This window comes from Salvia miltiorrhiza, chromosome 8, assembly GCF_028751815.1.
Source record: "Salvia miltiorrhiza cultivar Shanhuang (shh) chromosome 8, IMPLAD_Smil_shh, whole genome shotgun sequence".
Lineage (NCBI taxonomy): Eukaryota > Viridiplantae > Streptophyta > Magnoliopsida > Lamiales > Lamiaceae > Salvia > Salvia miltiorrhiza.
This window is the reverse complement of record NC_080394.1, coordinates 3,560,563-3,582,143: the sequence shown is the minus strand read 5'-3', so window position 1 is coordinate 3,582,143 and position 21,581 is coordinate 3,560,563. Positions and strand designations below refer to the sequence as shown.

At 35.6% G+C, this 21,581-nt stretch overlaps 1 protein-coding gene across 1 annotated transcript; it reads right to left on the bottom strand.

Annotated features, from left to right (window-relative positions):
- Positions 1-12,487: 12,487 nt before the first annotated feature.
- On the bottom strand, positions 12,488-19,313 carry LOC131000086 (dolichol kinase EVAN). The gene is made up of 14 exons (XM_057925854.1): positions 18,942-19,313; positions 18,392-18,504; positions 17,383-17,589; positions 17,143-17,247; positions 16,871-16,941; positions 16,695-16,772; positions 16,365-16,579; positions 15,401-15,590; positions 15,242-15,307; positions 14,502-14,590; positions 14,298-14,412; positions 13,224-13,275; positions 13,033-13,133; positions 12,488-12,928 (listed from the first exon to the last, which is right to left on the bottom strand). The coding sequence occupies exons 1-14, from the start codon at positions 19,136-19,138 to the stop codon at positions 12,815-12,817; spliced, it is 1,713 nt and encodes a 570-aa protein (XP_057781837.1). The 5' UTR covers positions 19,139-19,313; the 3' UTR covers positions 12,488-12,814.
- Positions 19,314-21,581: the final 2,268 nt, after the last annotated feature.

The window sequence follows — 21,581 nt, the reverse complement described above, 5'->3', positions numbered from 1 at the left end:
AAATTTTTAAGCCACTCGGCTTCTTCACCAGCTTTATCCAAAGCTATGAATTCTGATTCCATGGTCGATCTAGCAATACATGTTTGCTTCTTGGATTTCCAAGACACAGCACCACCCCCCACAGTGAATACATAACCGCTCGTTGAAAACGAGTCTTTGGCATCAGATATCCAATTTGCATCACAGTACCCTTCAAGTACAGAGGGTTCCCTAGTATAATGAATCGCATAGTTTTGAGTATATTTCAAATATCTCAAAACCCTTTCAAGAGCTTTCCAATGTTCATTACTAGGGTTAGCTGTAAAGCTGCCCAACTTGTTGACCGAGCATGCTATATCGGGACGAGTGCAATTTGTTAGATACAACAAGCTCCCAATAATCTTTGCATATTCTATCGCGTCAACAGGTTCTCCCTTGTGTACACTCAAATGCACACTAGGTTCCCATGGTGTCTTAGCTATTGGCTTGTCAAAAGCGTTGAATTTCTTTAACACTTTCTCAACGTAGTGAGATTGTGTTATAGTAATACCATCAGGTCTTCTTAGAATTTTAATTCCAAGGATAACATCAGCTAAGCCCATATCTTTCATGCTAAAATTTTTACTTAGCATGCCTTTGGTTTCTTGAATCACTCGGGAATTACTTCCCATGATGAGCATGTCATCTACATAAAGACAAACAATAACATATTCGTTATTAGAATTCTTAATGTAGATACATTTATCGCACTCATTGATTCTGAATCCATTTGACAACATTACACTGTCAAATTTTAAATGCCATTGAAGCGGTGCTTGCTTCAACCCATATAAAGACCTTTGAAGTTTGCATACTTTGTGCTCTTGCCCAGGTACTACAAACCCTTCAGGTTGCTTCATATATATTTCATCTTCCAACTCGCCATACAAGAACGCAGTTTTCACATCCATTTGGTGAATCTCGAGATTGTGCAAGGCAGCAATAGCGAGAAGCATCCGAATAGATGTTAGTCTGGTCACAGGTGAATAGGTATCGAAGAAATCGTACCCTTCTTTCTGCCTGAAACCTTGAACGACAAGTCGGGCTTTGTACTTATCTATAGTACCATCAGATTTGTACTTCTTCTTTAGGATCCATTTGCATCCTAAAGCTTTACTTCCAGGTGGTAGATCCACTAACACCCAAGTATGATTCTGCATAATGGAATCAATCTCAATATCGATGGCTTCTTTCCAGAGAGCTGCATCTGAGCCAGACATAGCTTCTTTAATCGTCACCGGTTCGCCATCTAGCATCAAGACAACATAATTCGGTCCATATACATTAGCTTTTCTAACTCGTTCCCCACGTCTCGGTTCTACATCCATAGGTTTAGACCTTGGTCTTTTCCTATTAGGTGGTACATGATTAGAACCCGTGGCATCATCTACTTGAGTAGAATTACTAGCTACTTCCATAGGTTTAGAACCTGTAGCATCACCATCAACTCCATCATTAGAGTTCGATGTACCTTTATCCTTGTTAGGATAGATATTTTCAAAGAATATAGCATTCCTTGATTCTATCGTTGTCCCAACATGTATATCAGGTATCTCCGATCTGTGCACTATAAAACGATAGGCACTGCTATTAAGTGCATGACCAATGAAGATACAATCCACCGTTTTAGGTCCTATTGTAACTTGCTTTGGTAAAGGCACTTCTACCTTGGCTAAACACCCCCACACTTTGAGGTATTTATACGAAGGTTTCCTTCCTTTCCATAGCTCATAGGGAGTTACATCTTTCCCTTTGAGTGGAATCTTGTTCAAGATATAGTTGGCCGTTAAGACAGCTTCCCCCCACATGTTCTGGGGTAATCCTGAACTAATCAACAAGGCATTCATCATCTCCTTAAGAGTTCGATTCTTGCGTTCAGCAACGCCGTTAGATTGTGGTGAATAAGGAGCCGTCGTTTGATGGATTATACCACTTTTGTTGCATAATTCAGCAAACGGAGCTACATATTCTCCACCTCTATCACTTCGAACCATCTTAATTCGACATCCAAGTTGATTCTCGGCTTCATTTTTGAAGTTTCTAAAAGCTTCAATAGCCTCATCTTTACTTTTCAATAAGTAAAGGTAACAATACTTTGTGCAATCGTCTATAAAGGTGATAAAGTACTTCTTGCCACCTCTAGTTTGCACGAACTTTAAATCACAAACATCGGTGTGAATAAGTTCCAATGGTTGAGTGCTCCTTTTTACCGATTTAAACGGTAACTTAGCCATTTTGGCTTCAACACAAACTTCACATTTTTCTTGTGAGTTGTATTCATCAACTTTTAGTAAATTCATTTTTACTAATCTCTTTATAGCATTTAGATTAACATGTCCAAGTCTACAATGCCATAAATCAGAACACTCAATCAAGTAAGCAGAAGAAGTTGATGCATCTTTATTGATTTTAGCCTTGGCAGGCTTACAAGCTCTTACACCAAGTTTGAAAAGTCCTTCGGAGGCATAGCCTTTCCCTAGGAACTTTTCCCACTTGCGTATTACAACATAGTCAGATTTGAAAAACAATTCAAAATCCTTATTCGTAAGCCTAAAGCCCGAAATTAAATTCTTTCGGACAGTTGGAACGTGTAATACGTCTTTCAATGTGATCTCCACGCCCGACGTGAGTTGAAGAATCACATCTCCCATGCCAAGGACTTGGGATGTCCGTTCGCTAGCCTCCATTATCGTTTTGTTTTCCACTTCTTTGTAGTTATGGAACAACTCACGATTTATGCATATATGGACGGTAGCGCCGGTGTCCACGAACCAAGCGTTCGGGTTGTCCACATGATTCACCTCGGAGATCATGGCAGCAAAGTCATCGTGGTTCCAATCGTCGAAGTCCTTCTCGACGTTGTTCACGTTGCCATTTGCTTTCTTCCGCTTTGGCTTGCGGCAATCCTTAGCCATGTGACCTTTTTTGTCACAATTATAACATACACCATCAAACTTTGATGGTTGACTACCGCTTTGCTTCCCTTTACCCTTATTATTAGGGTTAGGACGACCACGTTTGTTGGAGGGACCGCCTTTCTCGGCGAGATTGGCCTTTGCCTCCATCGGAGCTTTTCCCTTTTGGTCACGACTTCTCACGTGATCCTCCATTTGAAGCTTGGATAACAATATCGGCACGGACATCTCCGAGCGCTCATGCTTCAAAAGGTTTTGAAATTTCCTCCAACTAGGAGGTAATTTCTCTATGATGATTGCAACGAGCAATGCATCCGCCAAGGGCATCCCTTCGGCTTGAACCTCATGTGAAAGATTTTGGAACTCTTCCACTTGGTCCATCAATGGTCGGGAGTCAACCATTTTATATTCCAACCATTTGGCAACGACATACTTGGTAGTATTCGCCTTGTCCACTTGATACTTTAGATCAAGGGCCTCCCACAATTGTTTCGCGGTTTCATGAACCTTGAAAACACGGTAGAGCCGTTCGTCCAGAGACATGAGAACGGTGTTACGGCACAAGTAGTCGCTGCGACACCAGTTCAAATATCCGGCACGAATTTCTTGGCTTGTCTCCCCTTCCCCTTCACTCGGGGTTGGAGGTTTATCCTCCATTAAGAATCCGGCAAACCCCACGGTTGTGAGGTAGAATAGCATCTTCTCTTGCCAATATTTGAAGTTCTTGCCTGAGAACGTTGATGGTTTCTCGGCAAGACCAATAGTTCTAGATGTTGACAATGAAGCCCCCGTTGATACAAATGAGGAAAATATTGACGACGTGGTTGAACCGATGGTTGCAGAGGTGGTGGAGCCATCCATATTGACGTCGGTGTGAGCCATTTCTCGAACGTGTATCAACGGCAGAGAAATTAATCTTCTTGCGATTGTTAGAACCGGGTACACGATCGAGATATTACAAAATATTTATTTTGAGAAATTACAACTCAAAATAATTGAAAATATTACAAAGTAAATAATTTGAGAAATTACAACTCAAATAATTCAATACAACTGAAATACACTGTATAAATAAATTATACGTATAAACAAAGTCGAGTCGAGATGAATCTCTTCCCGCAAGAAGATTATCGCCCCGGTAGTGCTCTTCGGTTTGGCGTATCTTCCCCAAAGGTAAAACGACTACGTCTCGTCGGATGTAGCACCACAATCCGGCGAGCTCCGGCGAACTTAATAGGATCAAGAACTGAGCACAAGTGTTTGCAGAGAGTGTGAGAGTGTAAATGGCAGAATGCAGAAATTTGTTGGTGTTCTTCGTTGGTCGTTTCTGCATGCTCTCCACAAGCCTATTTATAGACATGTGGTAAGTATGAATTCAATACATTGAATTCCACTCCGACGGCTGGAAGGTTGAAGATGTGGCCGGTGGCAGCAGCCATTGAAGAAACTTAGTTGCAAAATTGAAGACGCCATGCAGAAGTCGAAGCTGGCGTGCTTCTGCTGCTGCTGTGACTTGTTTTGCTGCTTTGACTGTTGCTGTGGGCTTGGGAATTAATTCAGTTGGGCCAAGAAAATAATTCTGTTGGGCCAAAAAATAAAAGCCCAATGGAGTTGGTCCAAAAAATAGTTTGGGCCCCAAACACCACCCCAAAGCACCAAGATCCAAGTCCTTGGCCGCGGCCCGTACCCGACCCGACCCGCCCGGCGGCGGCGGCGACGTCCGTCCGTCCGATCGATCGGCGGCGGCGCGCGTGTGTGTGTGCGCGCGAGGCTAGTACTTAGACCAAGCCCACTAGCAAGCCCACAAGTCAATTTATTAACTCCATGTGCTTTGTTATTCTTATACATGAAAAACATCTCTATGTTTTTCAATGTGGGATAGCATTTATTTTCCCTCTTCAACATCCAAACTTTGACATACAATATCTCACTCATCGGAAATCGGTTTTGAGACTTCAAGTATATCACGTTGATCTACTCGAGATGTAGATTAACATCCAATCATTATTTTAATTAAATAATAAATATTTAATTAAATAATAATTTCCAGATATGGCATTAAAACCATATTTCCAACAGTACAAGCCTTAAGTATATTGTTAAAAATAAATGTATATAATGTTGAACACAAATATACGTATATACTCCAACATCACCGCCTAGCTAGCTAGCATGAGCAATGCCATAGGCGCGAGGTCATGTGATTAAAAAAATATGCATTTGTTAAACGGAATATACATAATGTTCATTCAACACAAATATGCATACATTGCAATACAAAAATACAAATGAAAATGGTTGCTTAAGCTTTTGACACCGCCACCCGGTGCCCCTAGAGTGGCGATGCCGCCTACTCAACTCGAGCGCGCTCCTAGCGTAGGCGTGCCCCTGGCACGAAGATGTCGGCGAGGGGTTATGTGATTTTAAGTAGGGCTGGCAATTTTCGACACGACACGAAAACACGACACGAAACCGCACGAAATTAATGGGTTAGTAACACGCACGATAAGGTTCGGGTCCTTATCGGGTCGACCTGATAAGGACCTGATAATTTCGGGTCGGGTTGGGTTGGGTTCGGGTCGGATTCAGGTAACCCGATAGTGATATTATTATTTTTATTAAATATTTATTTTAATTTTTAAATTTTCAATTTCTTAGTTTAGGCCTTAGGGTTTCATTCATTTCAAATTTCAATCAATTATTTGCACTAGAGATTGGTTGTTTAGAGAAAAAGGTATGAGTTTTTTGTGTTATTAATGTTAACATTTTATATTATTGATATATATTTAATATTAATTCATATTTTTTTTCGTTCAAAGCCTTCAAAAGCGAAGTACCAGCATCTAAGTTAGCCGAAGACTTTCTACATGGCGATGATAAACCTCAAACCGAATCTTCTTCGGTCTCCACTATTGTTGTTGCATGAAGGCTGTCACTTAGTCTAGTTATGTTTTGATTTGTTAAGCTCACTTGGATTATGTTGTAGTTATGTTAGGGATTGACGACTCTTGGTTGATGCATTGTTATTTTCATTTGAGCTTATTATATTTTGTTAAGCTTATTGGTTTAATGCTTTATATTGATTGGATTTTTAGTTTGGCATATGTTGAATTGTTGATTTATTGGATATGTTGATTGTTGAGCATATGTGATGAATTTTGTATTTTTTTTATATTATTATTCATGTGAATGAATCAAATCAAATTTGTGTTGTTATCAGGTCGTAATCAGATCGTGTCGCTATCGTGTTGTGTCAACCCGATTCAAATCGGGTTGTTATCAGGTCGTAATCAGATCGTGTCGCTATCGGATCGTGTCAACCCGATTCAAATTGGGTTGTTATCGGGTTCGTGTCGGGTTCGGGTTGGGTTCGGGTTTAGGTGTATCAGGTTGGGTTCGGGTTGGGTTCTAGCATTCCCTTATCAGGTCGGGTTCGGGTTTGACCTTATCAGGTCGGGTTGATATCAGGTCGACCCGATAGCGATCCGACCCGCACGATTTGCCAGCCCTAATTTTAAGGAGCAATAATATCCTCCTTAGTCCTTATCTTTTTATCTTGAAAAACCTATATATATCTCATGTCACATTTTTAATGTGTCACATGCATAAAATGTATACTCCTCTCTAGTTGTATATGTATGTCGGTAAGGATCATAGTTGAATTGTGGAAATCATTATATTCCCTTATTTGTTTTTGCTAGATTAATTGATTTTAATTAGATCGTTTGCCAATTTTTTTCCGTTCTTCATTTTTTTTAAATATACGCACCGACATATATTAATTGTTATTTTTTTTTGAATAATTCAGGTTAATTATATATTTCATTCAAAACATATAAAACTAGTCATTCTATTAAAGCGAGAGCGGTTTAGGAGAGAAATTTTAAAATTTCTAAACATAATTATTGCAAGCAGAGAAATTCCATTTGGTGCATGCGATCATTTCAGGTAATTTGGAAAACGACTCTTCTAAATATCTTAATTTCAGTTAACTTCAGCTAGAAATTAACAGTTAATTTGGAAATAAATTGGTTGAAACGTATGAATCATAAACTTGAACCAACTTTATTATAATATACTAATACTATAATATAATAATCGTACTGTATATATATTGAAAAAAAGTGAGTGAGAGGAATTAAGATGAGTCGCTTTCATATTCATGTGTATGGCCTAGAAACAGTTGTTTTATCCATTTTTATTCAATCAAGTTATTCCCGAACCACAATTGGTTATGAAACATAAAATTATATATGGTATACATATAGCTATATATTGTGACCAAAGTATTTGTATTGTCGTCGTCGAAGTCTAACATTAGATCAATTCTCGATCGAGTCAATAAATAGCTCAAATGATGAAAACTTTTAAAGTTTGGGTCCTCAAAAAATTAAGCAAGTTTTAAATAGGGTTATTTAACTTATTTTCGTGTAAATATAGGACTATTATAATTTTCAGTTTTTTCTAGTTTTTTCGCAAACTCAACTTTCTTATGATTTTTCATAATTTCATCAATTTTTTGATCCAAAGTTCGTATTAAAGCATTTCAATTTCTCGACACAATAAAAAATTTGAATTAACATTTTAGTTATAAACTAATTGGCACAAACTCGACGAGAAATTGAGATAAATGAATTTTGTGGGAAAAATCGTAAAGGCGTTAAAGTTTGCGGAAAAATTAGAAAATGCTGAAAGATTGTGTGTTTAAACGTAAATAACTCAATAAAATAATTAAGATTACTGGGGCGATCATTCCATGTTGGCAGCTCCGACAAGCAAGCTAGTCAACCTCAATTTGGAGAAAAATAAATTTTAATGAAAAAAATCAGACAAGCACTAAGTTTGTATTCTTAATTAAATTATAAAAAATCGTGAAAGAATTCAGAAAATACTGAAAATTCGTGTATTTACACGCAAATTAATAACCCTATTTAAAACTTGCTAAATTTTTTGAGGACCACCCAATTGGCTGGTCATTCCATATTGGCAGCTCCGACAAACACGTCAACATTAATTTGGGAGAATATAAGTTCGTGTATATATTTAGATTAAAAAAATTGTGAAAAAACCGAAAAATATTGAAAATTTGTATATTTACAAGTATAAAAGAAATTGAAAAATTGAATACTTGTTTTCACATTTAAAAAATAAATTTGAAACTGTAAAATTCATAGAAAATTTATGATTTAAATGATTCTTATCCCAAAATTGAATTATGAACGAGACAGAATTCGCAATGGCCATGGCCATGGCCATGTGGGCAGATATCTAGCCAAAAAGACCTAAAAAGTGAAGTAAAAGCCCAGGGTTTCATCAAATTAATTATGTCTTTTGCAACACTATTAATAATTAATGAACCCACAGCCTATATATATATATATATATATATATATATATATATCATGAGCTGGAAAGGGCAAAAAGTGTCACAAAAGTTCGAAACTAAATTAATTCGGGAATGAAATGAGTCTCCAAATTGGGGACATGTATTATCGTGCTCACTAGCTAGTATTTTAATTTATACAAATAAAAAATTGTTGTCTTCCACAAAGTCTATATGTATTTCTATGAGTAGGACATGTTTATGGATATACCTAAATAACATGGCAAACATCAAGGGTCATTTTTTCTTGCATGACTTTGTAATTTTGCCTTTGCATGTGACCTAGCTAGGGTTTAACCACTTAATTTGAGACTAACTTATCTTGTTATGTGGTTAATTGAAATTGGGTTAAGCCCACGTTTGGTTAAGTGTTTTTAGAGGTTGGAAATGGAATCAAGTAATTGAATCCATTACTTATTGTTTGGTTTGAGTAATGAGATAATCGTTACCCTTACTTGAGGGTAATCCAATCACCCAATTTGTTACCCCTCAAAATAGATGGGAAACAAAAGAAAGGGAATTCCTTACCAATAATTCTTTTCCATTGTTAAACCAAACACTTAATAAAAGTAATGGTTATTGTTACCATTATTTGATTTCATTCCCTTTCCATTCCTCTACTTGAACCAAACGAGCACTAAGTATTCTAAGTCTACATAAACTCATTACTCATTCTATTTTTATTAATTGTTTCGAGTGTGTTATGGGCCTAATGATGACCCTTAATTGGTTCTTGTTATTCAAATGTCAATTAATGAAAGTATTTAAATAGGACTCCCTCGAGTTAAAGGATTAGACTAATTTGAATCTAGGAAGAAAATTCTAGGGTTTGCTAAAGTAGGACATTGTTTAAAGTATTAATGCACCCGCAGAACAATTCTCAGTGCATTTTTAGAGTTCCGGGCTTACTCGAAATTAAAATGGGTTGAAAACTAAATTTTCAAATTGGTAAAAGTAGGGCATTACATTTGCAAGTCCAAAATTTTTTGTCCTCGTTTCCAAATTAAATCACTTTAAGTTATTATACTAAAAAAAACCCTCCAACTCGTACTCCTTCTATCCTATATTTAATTTGGTCCCGTTTGACTTGACCTGTTTTCTATTTGAGTAATCAATGTATACTACATTAAATATAAACCCACATACTTTTATACTACATGAATCTTAATTACACTCTTAAATAATTCTGTAAAAAAAAATAGACCAAGTGAAGTGGGACAAACAAAATATATAGTACCCAAAATGTAGATCTACATAATTTTGAGTTGAAAAGAGCCACGTGTTGGTGCATCTAATCCTAATTAATTCTTAATTATAATTAGCTTGTAAAGTGTAAACTATAACTATAATTAATAAACTGTACTAGATATTAGTAAACCCTACTTGAAGATTAATTAATATTAATTAAATTTATAATTGCGTTTGATGCACTATATATATATATATATATATATATATATATATATATATATATTTGTCATTTATAAAATAATTAATATCGGAGGGCCTTAAAAAATTTATCATCCAATGAGTCCTCGTAACGTGTCTTTCCTGGCATCGTGCATATCAAATGTATACAATTTGACCTAGAATTGTATATATGGGGTCGAAGGAGTTTTATGCCTTTGTCTTAGTTTGAAGCTAAGCTAGCTAGCTGCAATGATTAATGCAATAAAGCATGCACATGCCATATTAATTTTGACTCGAATCGAATTCTATTTATGTTATGACTCCTTTTTAATTGGAATCTTAATGCGATACATTAAAAAGTTATAGATTTATACTAGCTATATACTAGTACATATTAGTAATAGACATTATCACAATTTTGAAAAATTAATTATAGTGGTGATCTTGAGTACAATCGGTTGTACCATACAACTGAATTACACCTACACTTAGACCCTGACCCGAACCCACATCCTTACCCGAACTGTATAAATAACACTACGGTATACCGATTGTGTTAATTACATATAGGATTCTTATTTTATAGCGAATACTAAACTATCTTCATAACTTATATAAATTGAGTAAAAATATAAAATTTATAAGTATACATACTTTTATAATAGTAATTCCTCACAAGTCACAGTATATACATACAAATTAATTTCCCTTCTAGTACTGTTTGCACGGCTGCTAAGTCTATTCTTGAATGTTGATAGATGATGACTTGAGATGAAATATCTTAAGAGATGCAATCATATTGAATTACTATATAACATGCGTACTAGTAATAGGCACAGCTATGTAGAACCCAACTAGGCACTTGAGCTATCCACCATGTTTTTAATGTGTATAATTAATTTCATCATCATCGCAATAATAATTTGTAACACAAAATTGTTTGAGGCTATTGAAGCTTATATTGTCTGAGTTATTCACCCATAATTTAAATTTTTACTGTGAGACGTTGGTGTATCCATTGAGTCAACTTAATTATTTCACCGTTCGATGTCAAATAACAAAATTAAATTGAAAATATGTAGCCTAAACCCATGGGCTTCAAAAAGCATAATTAAATTGATTTTGAGTTTAAAAATGCTTACATTAATTGTTCGGATGATTTTTTTTAATTAAATGACGATTTTATATAAAAAAAAAGGAAAGAAAAAACCTAAAAAAAACCCTTGAAAGCACAGAAGGAGCAGACTAAGGGCCGAATCTCATTAAAACCTTTTCACTGAAAACCCAGAGGGAAAAACCGTGAAAAGGAAAAAGAGTACTCGTCTAAACACAAAACGAAAGTAGGGAAGAGCGGAAGGGAAAGTTTCCGGAACTCCGGCCTAACCATCGTCCCCAAACTATCCCGGCTCTCACCCCACGAAAAAAAAACTAAACGGGCGGTTAGAACCAAACAGCCACACATCAGCCCCAACTACCGTTTCTGACGCAGATGGCTATGCGAAGCCATGTCAAGACGAACCGCAGCCCTAATCTCCTCAATCTCGTGCGGCCACCACCCTTCCGAACGTTGTTGGTTAGCCATTAAATCGGCCGCTTTGTTTCATTCTCTAAAGATGTGAGAAACGTAGGTGAAATCGGCTTCAATCCAAAGTCTGTGCCATCCACGATTGTGAGCAATTTGAATCGCCGAGATAACTGCCAGTAGCTCTGCTTCAAAGGCAAAACCCGAGCCACCTTTGAAGTGAAAACAGCCACGCACCACATTCCAGTTATCTCTAAACACCCCACCTGCAGCAATAGTGCCCGGAGTTCCCGTTAATTGTTCGGATGATAGAATTGGTGCAGATTGAAAGAATTGCAATAAGATCGATATGTTTTAAATATTGGAGTAGAATTGCTTGTTATGGATTACATTAAAACATGTAAAGAGACAAAACACTACAAAATAAATATTAATAATTAATAATTAATAAATAATATAATTAACAAAAGATTAAAAGATAAATAAATTTCTACATAGGCTTGTCAAGGTTCGGATCTACCTACATGTTTCAAACTCAATTATGATCTAAAATCGTTTTAAATTTATAGATATAAGATGTTATAAAAATGAAACATATTATAAGCAATAATAATAAATACTAGCATAAATAACAAAGGAGTAAAACATGAGTATAGATTTAATTCAATTAAAAAGTGATTTTACTATTTATTCTCTTTCTAAATTCGTATAATAATTGATAAGAGTTGAACCCCTAATTACTCTTAAAAGCTAGCCGAAGAGTATAGGTTTAATTGGACCAACCTTATATTTAGCCTAGTTATCCAAACATTTAAATTTATAAATATCTAAATAATAAAATATACATTACTACAAAATTGAATATGTCAAATTGTAACGTCAGCGTCAATTGATCGATAATTATTCAAAATGAAATTTATAACTGAGAAGACATAAGGTGAAAAACTAGAATAACAAAAAAATGTTGAAATTTTACATAAGATCAAGGATTATCATGGTGATAGAAATAAGTTTCACCATACATATAATTAAGATAATACTAATATCATATTTATGATACTGAACGCGTGAAATGACGTCTAACCATTCATAAATTTTAACTAGGAATATTTCCAATTTGTAGCTAGCTAGAGTCAAATTTAATTTCTGGAAATTTTGCATTTTCTTACTAATGAGGCACCTCTTCAAGTGCAGTTTTGTGCTAAACAACAACAACGACAACGACGACAACAACACAAGTTGGTTTAAAATTGTTGAATAAAATTCAAGGCATTGTTCATACAAATTAAACTGGGTTACATCCTCGGCCGTCATGTGCTAATTTTGACTCGTATACTTAATAAACTATTGGTACAACACACATCCCATCTATAGCTAAGATGAAGGGAAGCAACAACACTTCTCTCTATTTATATGACAGTGGTAGTGGTATATGCTATGTTGGTATTATTTACAAGTAAAAATGAGCTGCAGAATTACGAATGAATGTTGCTTTCTCGTTGAGGCTCTTGCTCTTGCTCTTGCAAGTCGAAAACACACTTCCGCGTGTTGCTTTCTTGTTGCATTTTATAAACACAGCATGCTATAGAAAACCAAAGGTATGAAGGCGTTATCCAGCTGTGCCGTGTAGGCCTCCAACAGACCGCTGGTGGTCACTGCTACAATCAAAGAAAACCAGTGCTGCAAAAACATGCATCAAGAGTGCAAACGACCATGAGTGCACGGAAACGCAGGGAGCAAGACATATACACTTGTATGCGAGGGAGAGAGAGAGGGGGACGGACCATAGTGAAAATGTAACCAGTTGCTGCTAAAAGAGGGAGTAGAACAAAGCAAGCAGCAAGAACAGAAGTAATGCCAGCAGCAGTGCCTTCAATTGTTTTCTCTAGGAAAAGGAAAATCACATGAGTTTAGTAGCGAAAAATGAGTTTGCAGTGAAGATATAACACAGAGGAAAGGGAGACGAAGAAGGTACTTCCAGTCTTGCTCCAGCGAAGGACTCCATACTTGTGTCCTACCATTGATGCCTGATATAACCACCAAATAAAACATTCACCACAAGCAAAAGAGTGGTAAAAACTAAAGAAGTCATCCACATTATTAACTCAGTAATTGAATGAAACTGTCTTCCTTTTTTTGTTCTTTTGTTTGTTGGTTATTACAATTCACTTTGGACAAGGGAATATTTAATGGAGTATATAATAATAACACATTCTGCGTTCGGAAGCAAATCCACGGCACTTTTTATCAACAGAAAGACCGATAGATTAATCAGCAGTTACGGAGGTGGTGAACATGGGCTTGCTTGAGGATGTAGCATGAGTTTCTACCCCCACAGCAGCTTGGCACTTAATTCAACAAAGAAATTACAAATCATGTAATCCATCCCAAACTCCAATAGCTTTTATATCTTTTTTTTATTTATATAAAAAATATACAAAGGTGTCATTACTGATAGTATAATTATAATTATTATTTTATTTATATTTAAAAGTATTTAAATATAACTAAATTTCTTTTGTTCCTACAGTTAAATTTTATATATATTTAGAATTTGATTAAAGGTCTGACAAAAATGAAATGAAAATAAAAGGTAAATGCCAAATAAAAATGAATAGAAAGTTAAATGACCATTAAAGAAAAAGTATAGCCAACTATAATGCTGCTATGGTGGTGATGGAAACTAGACTTAACACCATATTCTTCCACAAGTGATTGGCTTGGAAACAAAACTAAAGTGAGTAATCAAAACGAAAGAAGAAGGGGAAAGTGAATGGAAGTAAGTTCTAAATGTAAGTGATTATTTGTATCGACCACCAGAATACTAAAAAGTTCTGGTTTCGCACAAAGGTAAACTACCTAGTATATTTCTAGGACGGATGAAAATAGCTTAGACACTCTACATGAGTGAAACAAGTTACTGGTGTTGCATGATGAAACAAGTTCAATTTTCACTTGATCTCTTGTATCATTTGAAGAATCAAATTGCATATAAAGTCATAAAATCAAAGCAAAGATCATAGAGCCAAAACAGACCATAGGAGTTTACCATTGTATCTCCAATGCCAAGACTCAGTATTCCAGCAAATGGTGCAAGTGGTCTATCAGTAAAACCAGAAGACAACCATATAGGAATTGCGCATCCCAACAACAGTGAGAAGTGGCTAAATAGAGAGATAAGGCAGGAATTAAGTCAATCAATAAGGGACCCGTTTGGTATAGAAAATATGCAATGTAGGCAATAATCACACACCTGACGACAAGAAGATCAGAATCACGATGATCTGTAAAAGCATTCATGAATTGATGGACTAGATGACCTAATGGCCAAATTTTCCATATCTGCACAGTAAAATCAAAGTTAGTGAAAAACAAGGAAGGGCGATAAAAGGAGCAGAAGTGAAAAAGACAATTGTGAAAATCATAGAGAGGTAGCTCAAACAACTCTCCACAGTAAATTATAGATTGAAGTTTTAAGAGATGTAGAAAACTTCTGCATGTATGATTTATAGACAAGTATTTAACCCATGAGATGATGACTATATATATCACTAGTTTCCAAGATGATGGCATCTTTATGATTACAGATGAGGAAAAGGAAACTAGAGAGGGGGCAATACAGCAAAATAGTCCAATGCCACATCCACACTTGAAAGAGTCAAGTTCTACTCCTTGAACCATTCAAACATCATGCAATCAAAGATCTATGCAAATTTAAATCAACAAATTAAGTGGAAGGATGCTACATAACCACTCACTATATCTTATCTCAAGAGATATATTCCAATAATGAGGTTCTTTCTAAGTACACTTCACATATAAAAAATGGAAGTATAATACATGAGTTCCTGACAACTAGAAGTTTCTGTAGAAGCTAACTTAAATATTTCAGTAGCTACTGAACTCCAGTCATAGGATTCTGCATTTCATATGACGAGAATAATAAAACCCAAGAAACTGTGAGAAAGAAGAGTTGCTTCCATCAGGACTTACTCGAATAATTTCCAACAAGAGAAAAACTGCCAAAGCTGCACCGAAAGAAAGATCAAGAAACTTTGGCTGAAAAAAATATAAGGCATTAGCATCGATTAATTACAGGCAAATAGAGATGCAGAAAATGACTGATAAATCTATTTTTGGAACCCAAAGCACCTGGAATATAAGGGCAGGAACAAAAATTGCAACAGCCATCAGATGATAATATTTTCGAAGAAGTATTCTCTCGGTTTTACTGTTCTTTGATATGCTGTAAAACCGTCTAACAGACACAGATATGATGACCAGCCAATAGACACATAGAGTAAGTCTCTTAAGCGGTTCAGATAAAACAAAATCAATGACCCTGATTACAAGAAGAAGTTGAGGACAAGATGTTATATCCAAGTCAATTCAGTAAAATAAGCAATACTTGCAATCGTCCACTGAGAGAAAATAATTCATACTGAACAAATAAGATAGCAACTTTGCTAAAATGTCCAGGTTCAACACATGTTCTGTGGTGTTTCTCTATTTTTAATATCTCGTAACTTCTGGAGACATTATTGAATCTATCCTTCGAACAATATATAATACAGCTAATTCTTTTATAAGAAAGTTCAGAAGAGCATTACTGGAAAACATTGTGTTTTCTCAAGAAATTCTTTACACTTTTAGACTGAACCATCGCCAACATATCTCATGTATGATATTCTATGTTCAAGTCAAGACAGGGATCTTTCGGTCAGAAAGAAAGACAATGGTTCAACTTCGTCCTTTCAGAAAATTCTAACTACTTTCCATTCCAGGTTTCTACAGTACACATGCCATTTAAATAAGGGTTAATTGCCTATAATTTACATAACTTTGATCAAATTTTAATTTTGCATAAAAACTTCAAAATTTAGCGTGATAATTACTAAAAGTAAGTTTCTTAATCTCCATGCCCAAAAGAAGAGCCTACTAGAGTGGGACGAACTACGAAGGGAGTAATTCTCTAAGTATTGTGGTTCTAACACAAATGCCTTACATCAGTTGCTCACTTTGTCCTTGTGAGATACTTTACAATTTCATTAAATATGAACAAGACTACAGAAGATAAAGCATAAACATATTGAAACCAAAATCTGTGGTTACTTACCATAAAAATGGGTGCATGTTGAAAGGGTGCACAAATTGCATCCATGACGGAACTACCGCTACCAACACAAAAGTGAGTAAAGCATAAAAAACAAGAAATCTTCTCTTCTCATGGATTCCCAAGTCTGTGTTGTTCTCCGAGCCGGCACAGTATTCCCACATTCGAAGAATATGTTTATAGAACACGGGAAAAAGAAGGAGGCCAAAAATTATTCCCTGCATCAATGAAGCAAAAGAATCGCTCGTGAACTTACAAGACTGAATTATTTCACCAGCTTCACCAGGCACAACTGACATCGATAGTGCTATTTTGACTGTCAGAGAATAATACCTGAATAATGGTGCTTATCTCACTTCTGTTGATACCATTTTGAATGAATAGTGCCTTGGATGACGCCAAACAAGTAATCTGCTTGATACAGACTTTGATCAGTCAAAAAAGAAATAACTGGTCACCTTGTGACCATGCATTACAGCATTAGGAGAACTGAAGATGGTGAAACCAACTTTTGAAGCAGTATATGCCATCATGTCTCCAAAATAGATTACAAGTCCAGCAGTCACTAGAAGAGATTCTCCTGCGAAGAGAAACACATGCAATTGCTTACAAGACAATAACAAGCCCTTAACACAAAAGAATGGATTAAATCATAAGAGCACAATCTCAAGATTTTCTACCTTTCATCCAAGCTAGAAAATTATAACAGGTCTAAGAAAGCTGGAATTTATTGAGTTTTTATTATTAGTGCTTATTTAGCCTAAACAATCACATAAGGTACCTATAGAAGCGCATGCTGGAAATGTTTCAAGGATCTTTTGAATTAGTATGACCGCTGCCCATCCATGGCCAAGCACCCATAACGATATCAAGACTGGAGACCAGCCTGCAAAGGAGCAGCGCATCCAAAAGAAGAAGTTGAGGCATGTATGACAAATTTGTTCATCAAGTAAGATCCTAAACAAAAATACATATTCCAAATACTGGAATAAGTATGATAACAGAAGACTTGTTCACTTACCACCATATAATTTCGCAGATAAGGATACCAAGCCTGATCCAACAAACAATATTACAATAATGGAACTATATATTTGGTTCCTGATGGAGAGAGAGGAGATGGAAGTCTTGCTCTTTCCCTGACGCTGACAGACGAGGGAAAGGAAAATTAATACAGCGACACAACTGGATGATGCAGCCCAATACTGTGACTTCAGATACTCAAACTCTGCAAAAGGCAGAAATATATAAAATCAGCTCTAGATGATCATGTATCTAATGACATTTCAAGAAAAAACTGAACCAATTATAGAATAATTGTATAATCTAAAAGTGGAAAAACAATAGGAAAAATGTTTTATTACTGTTGAAAATGGTACAGCCTGAAAAAATAATTATGATTTGTTAATAAAGGTCAGCAAGTTATCTTTCCACATTTTTTGAGGACAGAATAAGACATAAATTACATCACCGCTCAGTACACCATCTTTTGAAATTGCACATCATAGAAGATAGTGTAGGGTGCTTTGACCTAAGACTATTTACTTTTTTAAAATAAAACAATTCAATCTCCAAAACCATCCAAATTACCTGAAAAGGGGAAAAAGGTTCAATCTCCGACTCCGTAACCCTATCCCACCGCCAACCCTCAAACAGATAATAATAATAATTGTAGAAAAGGAAGGAATCTAAGTTCAAATTATGAACTTACATATAGAATCCCTAGATGTTAGTTCTTTCAATAATCCTGACAGCTAGACGGGCCATGTTACTACTAACTAGGAGTACACGCCTTGAGATAATCAAGCATAAGAGAGTAGTTCTCTTAATTAATCAATCCAGATGAATAATTAATCAAATCAACCTTCATTAAGGAGGAACTATGAAATAAAGCAACGACTTTTATGCTTTATCAATTTGTATGATTAATTTTTTGGATCCAGCAGCCCTGCAGTTGCATTTTAGTGCAACCAGAAATTGGAATATAAGAGAGGGGGCAGAGTGTTTCAAGTGAACATTACACACCATACCTTCAATTCCAACTTCCTCTAATGAATTTGCTCTCAAAGTTTGTACCAACTTGGAGATCAGGAGACCAGGCAGGGTGACTGCACCCAACAGAACTCCAGAAGAAGCTCCAGGCCTGTCACCAGCCATTCCAAATCAATTCCAATAAAAATTGATAAAAATAAGCTTTTGGAGTAACAACAGCGAAATTAAACATGAATATAATCTTCATAAATTAATAGCAAAACTCCAGTCCACTCAGTTTAGATCAACAACGACGCAACAAAAGTATCCCAGGCAACATCCATATAGATCAACAACTTCAACCGAGTATAAAGTTCACAACACATTCAGAGACGCCAAAATAAGCACGGAACAATTCATCAGACTAAAAACGCCAATTTTGACATAGTTTGATCCTAACTTCATCCCGGTGCATGATCCTAACCATATCATCAAATCCTTCAATCAGATACCCAACAGCACCAGCCAACAGCTAAAACTCAAAACCAACAGCAAAATGGCCGAACGTGACTGAAAATTCCCAAAACAATCGAAATTACTACTATTCACCTGGTTCTAAAGAAAAGAGAAAGCGGATTGGAGGCGTCGTCCGCGGAGATCTCAACGCCAAGAGCGAGGAGGGAGAGGAGAGAGAGCGAACAGGCTTCCGGCAGGAGACTAAGAGGAATGGAGAGAAGAATTCGAACAACATATAGAAACACCACCGCCCTCTCGCCGTTGAGCTGCCGCAACAGCGACGGCGCCATAGCTTCTATCGCCGTCAATTTCTTCCGATTCGATGCGGATTCCGAGAGTGAGATCAGTGGCCAAAGATTTTGTTGTTGCAGCAGAAGAATTTTTGGGGGGTTTTGGGGGAAATGGAGAGATGGAATTACGCGCGGGGAGACGCGGTCCGGTTTTTATAGTGGCTCCAGCCGTTGAACTTTATGGAACTGTGCGCCTGAAATTGGAAAACGGTCGTCGGGTCAAAATCGGTTCATTCATTGGATTGAACGTCACGAATTCGGGTCGGAATTAGGTATCAGATTCGACAAAATTTCAGGATCGGATACCCGATGAAATTGGGTAGGGTATCCGATCTCATACCGATTTGCGCCCCTACCCGTTTCGGGTATTTGAAATACTCGATTTTCTAAAATGAAACTACACATACTCTCATACATTATCACCTCAAGTGACTTATTTTTTTGGATTAATTTTGATAGATAAAAATAATAAGGTAAAGTTTTTATTTATTTGGATTAATTGAAATGTATGAATATTCTTAAAAAAATATTATTATTTTTATTATACTCCATAAGTTAATTTTACTTGATTCATATCTCGTTGAAATTATGAAATTGGAGAAATGATACTTTTGAGAAAACATTTACCGTGCAGATCCCAAAAACACATGTTTTCATAGATTTGGAGCAAAAAAAAAAATATCAATTGATAATTAATTAATTGGGCGTCAAATTCTTAAATGTTGATAAAGAAATTTGTGTAAGCTCAAATAATTAAAGTTATTCAGTTTAAATCACCACCGCACACTTGTCATATATATACCATCCGGCTAGGTATTAGGGGAGATATCAGTCACTTGCATCCACTTTATCACTTCACACGATCTCCCACTTTTGCATTTCCATATTTTTAATCTGCCTCTTTGCTCTTGCTCCAATCAATCGGAACACCCCGATTGATCGGATAATCCATATTTTACTATCCAGTCTACTGCTCTATTCATTATTTTACGTGTTACTACGTTCATTACTTCTGTTGTTTCTCTCCTATTTTATTGATTCAAGCGTCGGATGCCCTTACATTGATATTGTTACCGATACTCATATAAGGGCTCTAATTTTACTTGTGATTTCAAATTGCTAGCATCCGTCGATCTGAAAATAACCGATGTCCCTTACTTGTGATGATCATCACTATGATTTTGTATCACCCCATCGTTCATATGGTGATATAAATAAAATAAAAAAATAAGAAACCAAAAAAATGTGAAGATGTATACGGTGTTCTTAGCCTAATTATAAAAATTAGAAAATTTAAGATTGAATGGAGAGCTTAAATGCAACAACAACAAAAATGATGACACTATGCAAGTACAAAGGCAGAAGATAGAAGCACAAAATAAAAATGTTATAGTAGAAAATAGAAGCACAACACCAAAGTGTTGATGTAAGAATAAGAATGGATGAATAACTTGATGAGAAGCAGGAATCAAATTGCAATTTTAGACACATTAACATTTCTGATTTCAACCAACCCGAGTATTTATTAAAAGAAAACAAAAAAGCAAAATCAATGGAAAAACAACCAAATGCAAATAATACTTTGAATATGTTTGGAGACAAATTCCAATATTTTGGAGGATTGGAAGTCGTATTGGACTTTAATAGGATTGGTTGTGTTGTGAATTTCATCTTATTTTATTTGTAGTATGTCTTATACTATATAATGTCTTTTAGATATTTATAATTATATTTATTATTTAATGTTTGAGACGACACAAATTTTAAGAGATCCTGTAAAATTTAGTGTGATTGGAGAAAGGGTTTCACACTGATTATGATGTTTAGTGAGTGAATTATTACCTATAAATGGGCTATGCATGTTTTTATCGAACGAATGAAGTATTTGGTATAAAATCCAAATATATTTATGATATTCAATTGTTAACTTTGAATGACCTAAAAAATTACCGTTCCGAGACTCTATTTTGATATAGTAATAGATAGATACTTTTATTGTTATTTTTATATAGGAGTAAAAGATAGATCACAAAAATTTAAATAATGTATCGTGCAATCGAATTGATCCGCATTTAAAATAATACTCCCTCCGTCCTGCCCAAGATGCTACATATTTCTTTTCGGGCCGTCCCAACGAAGATGCTATATTTCTATATTTGGCAAAAATAAAGAATTTTAAACATTTAATTAACACTAGTTAAGTATTTCTTTATTACCTTCTCTCTCTTACTTTATCACTTTATTACATTATCTTTCTTACTTTATCACTTTATTACTACACACTTAAAACATTAATCTACAACTCCTTAAATCTCATGCCAAAAAACAATTGTAACGTCTTGATCGGGACCGATGGAGTATTATTTATAAAGTTCGAGTCAGCATACAAGACCACCTCTATATATATATAAGGCAAAGGTGATAAAAGGACTAAAGTCCAAAC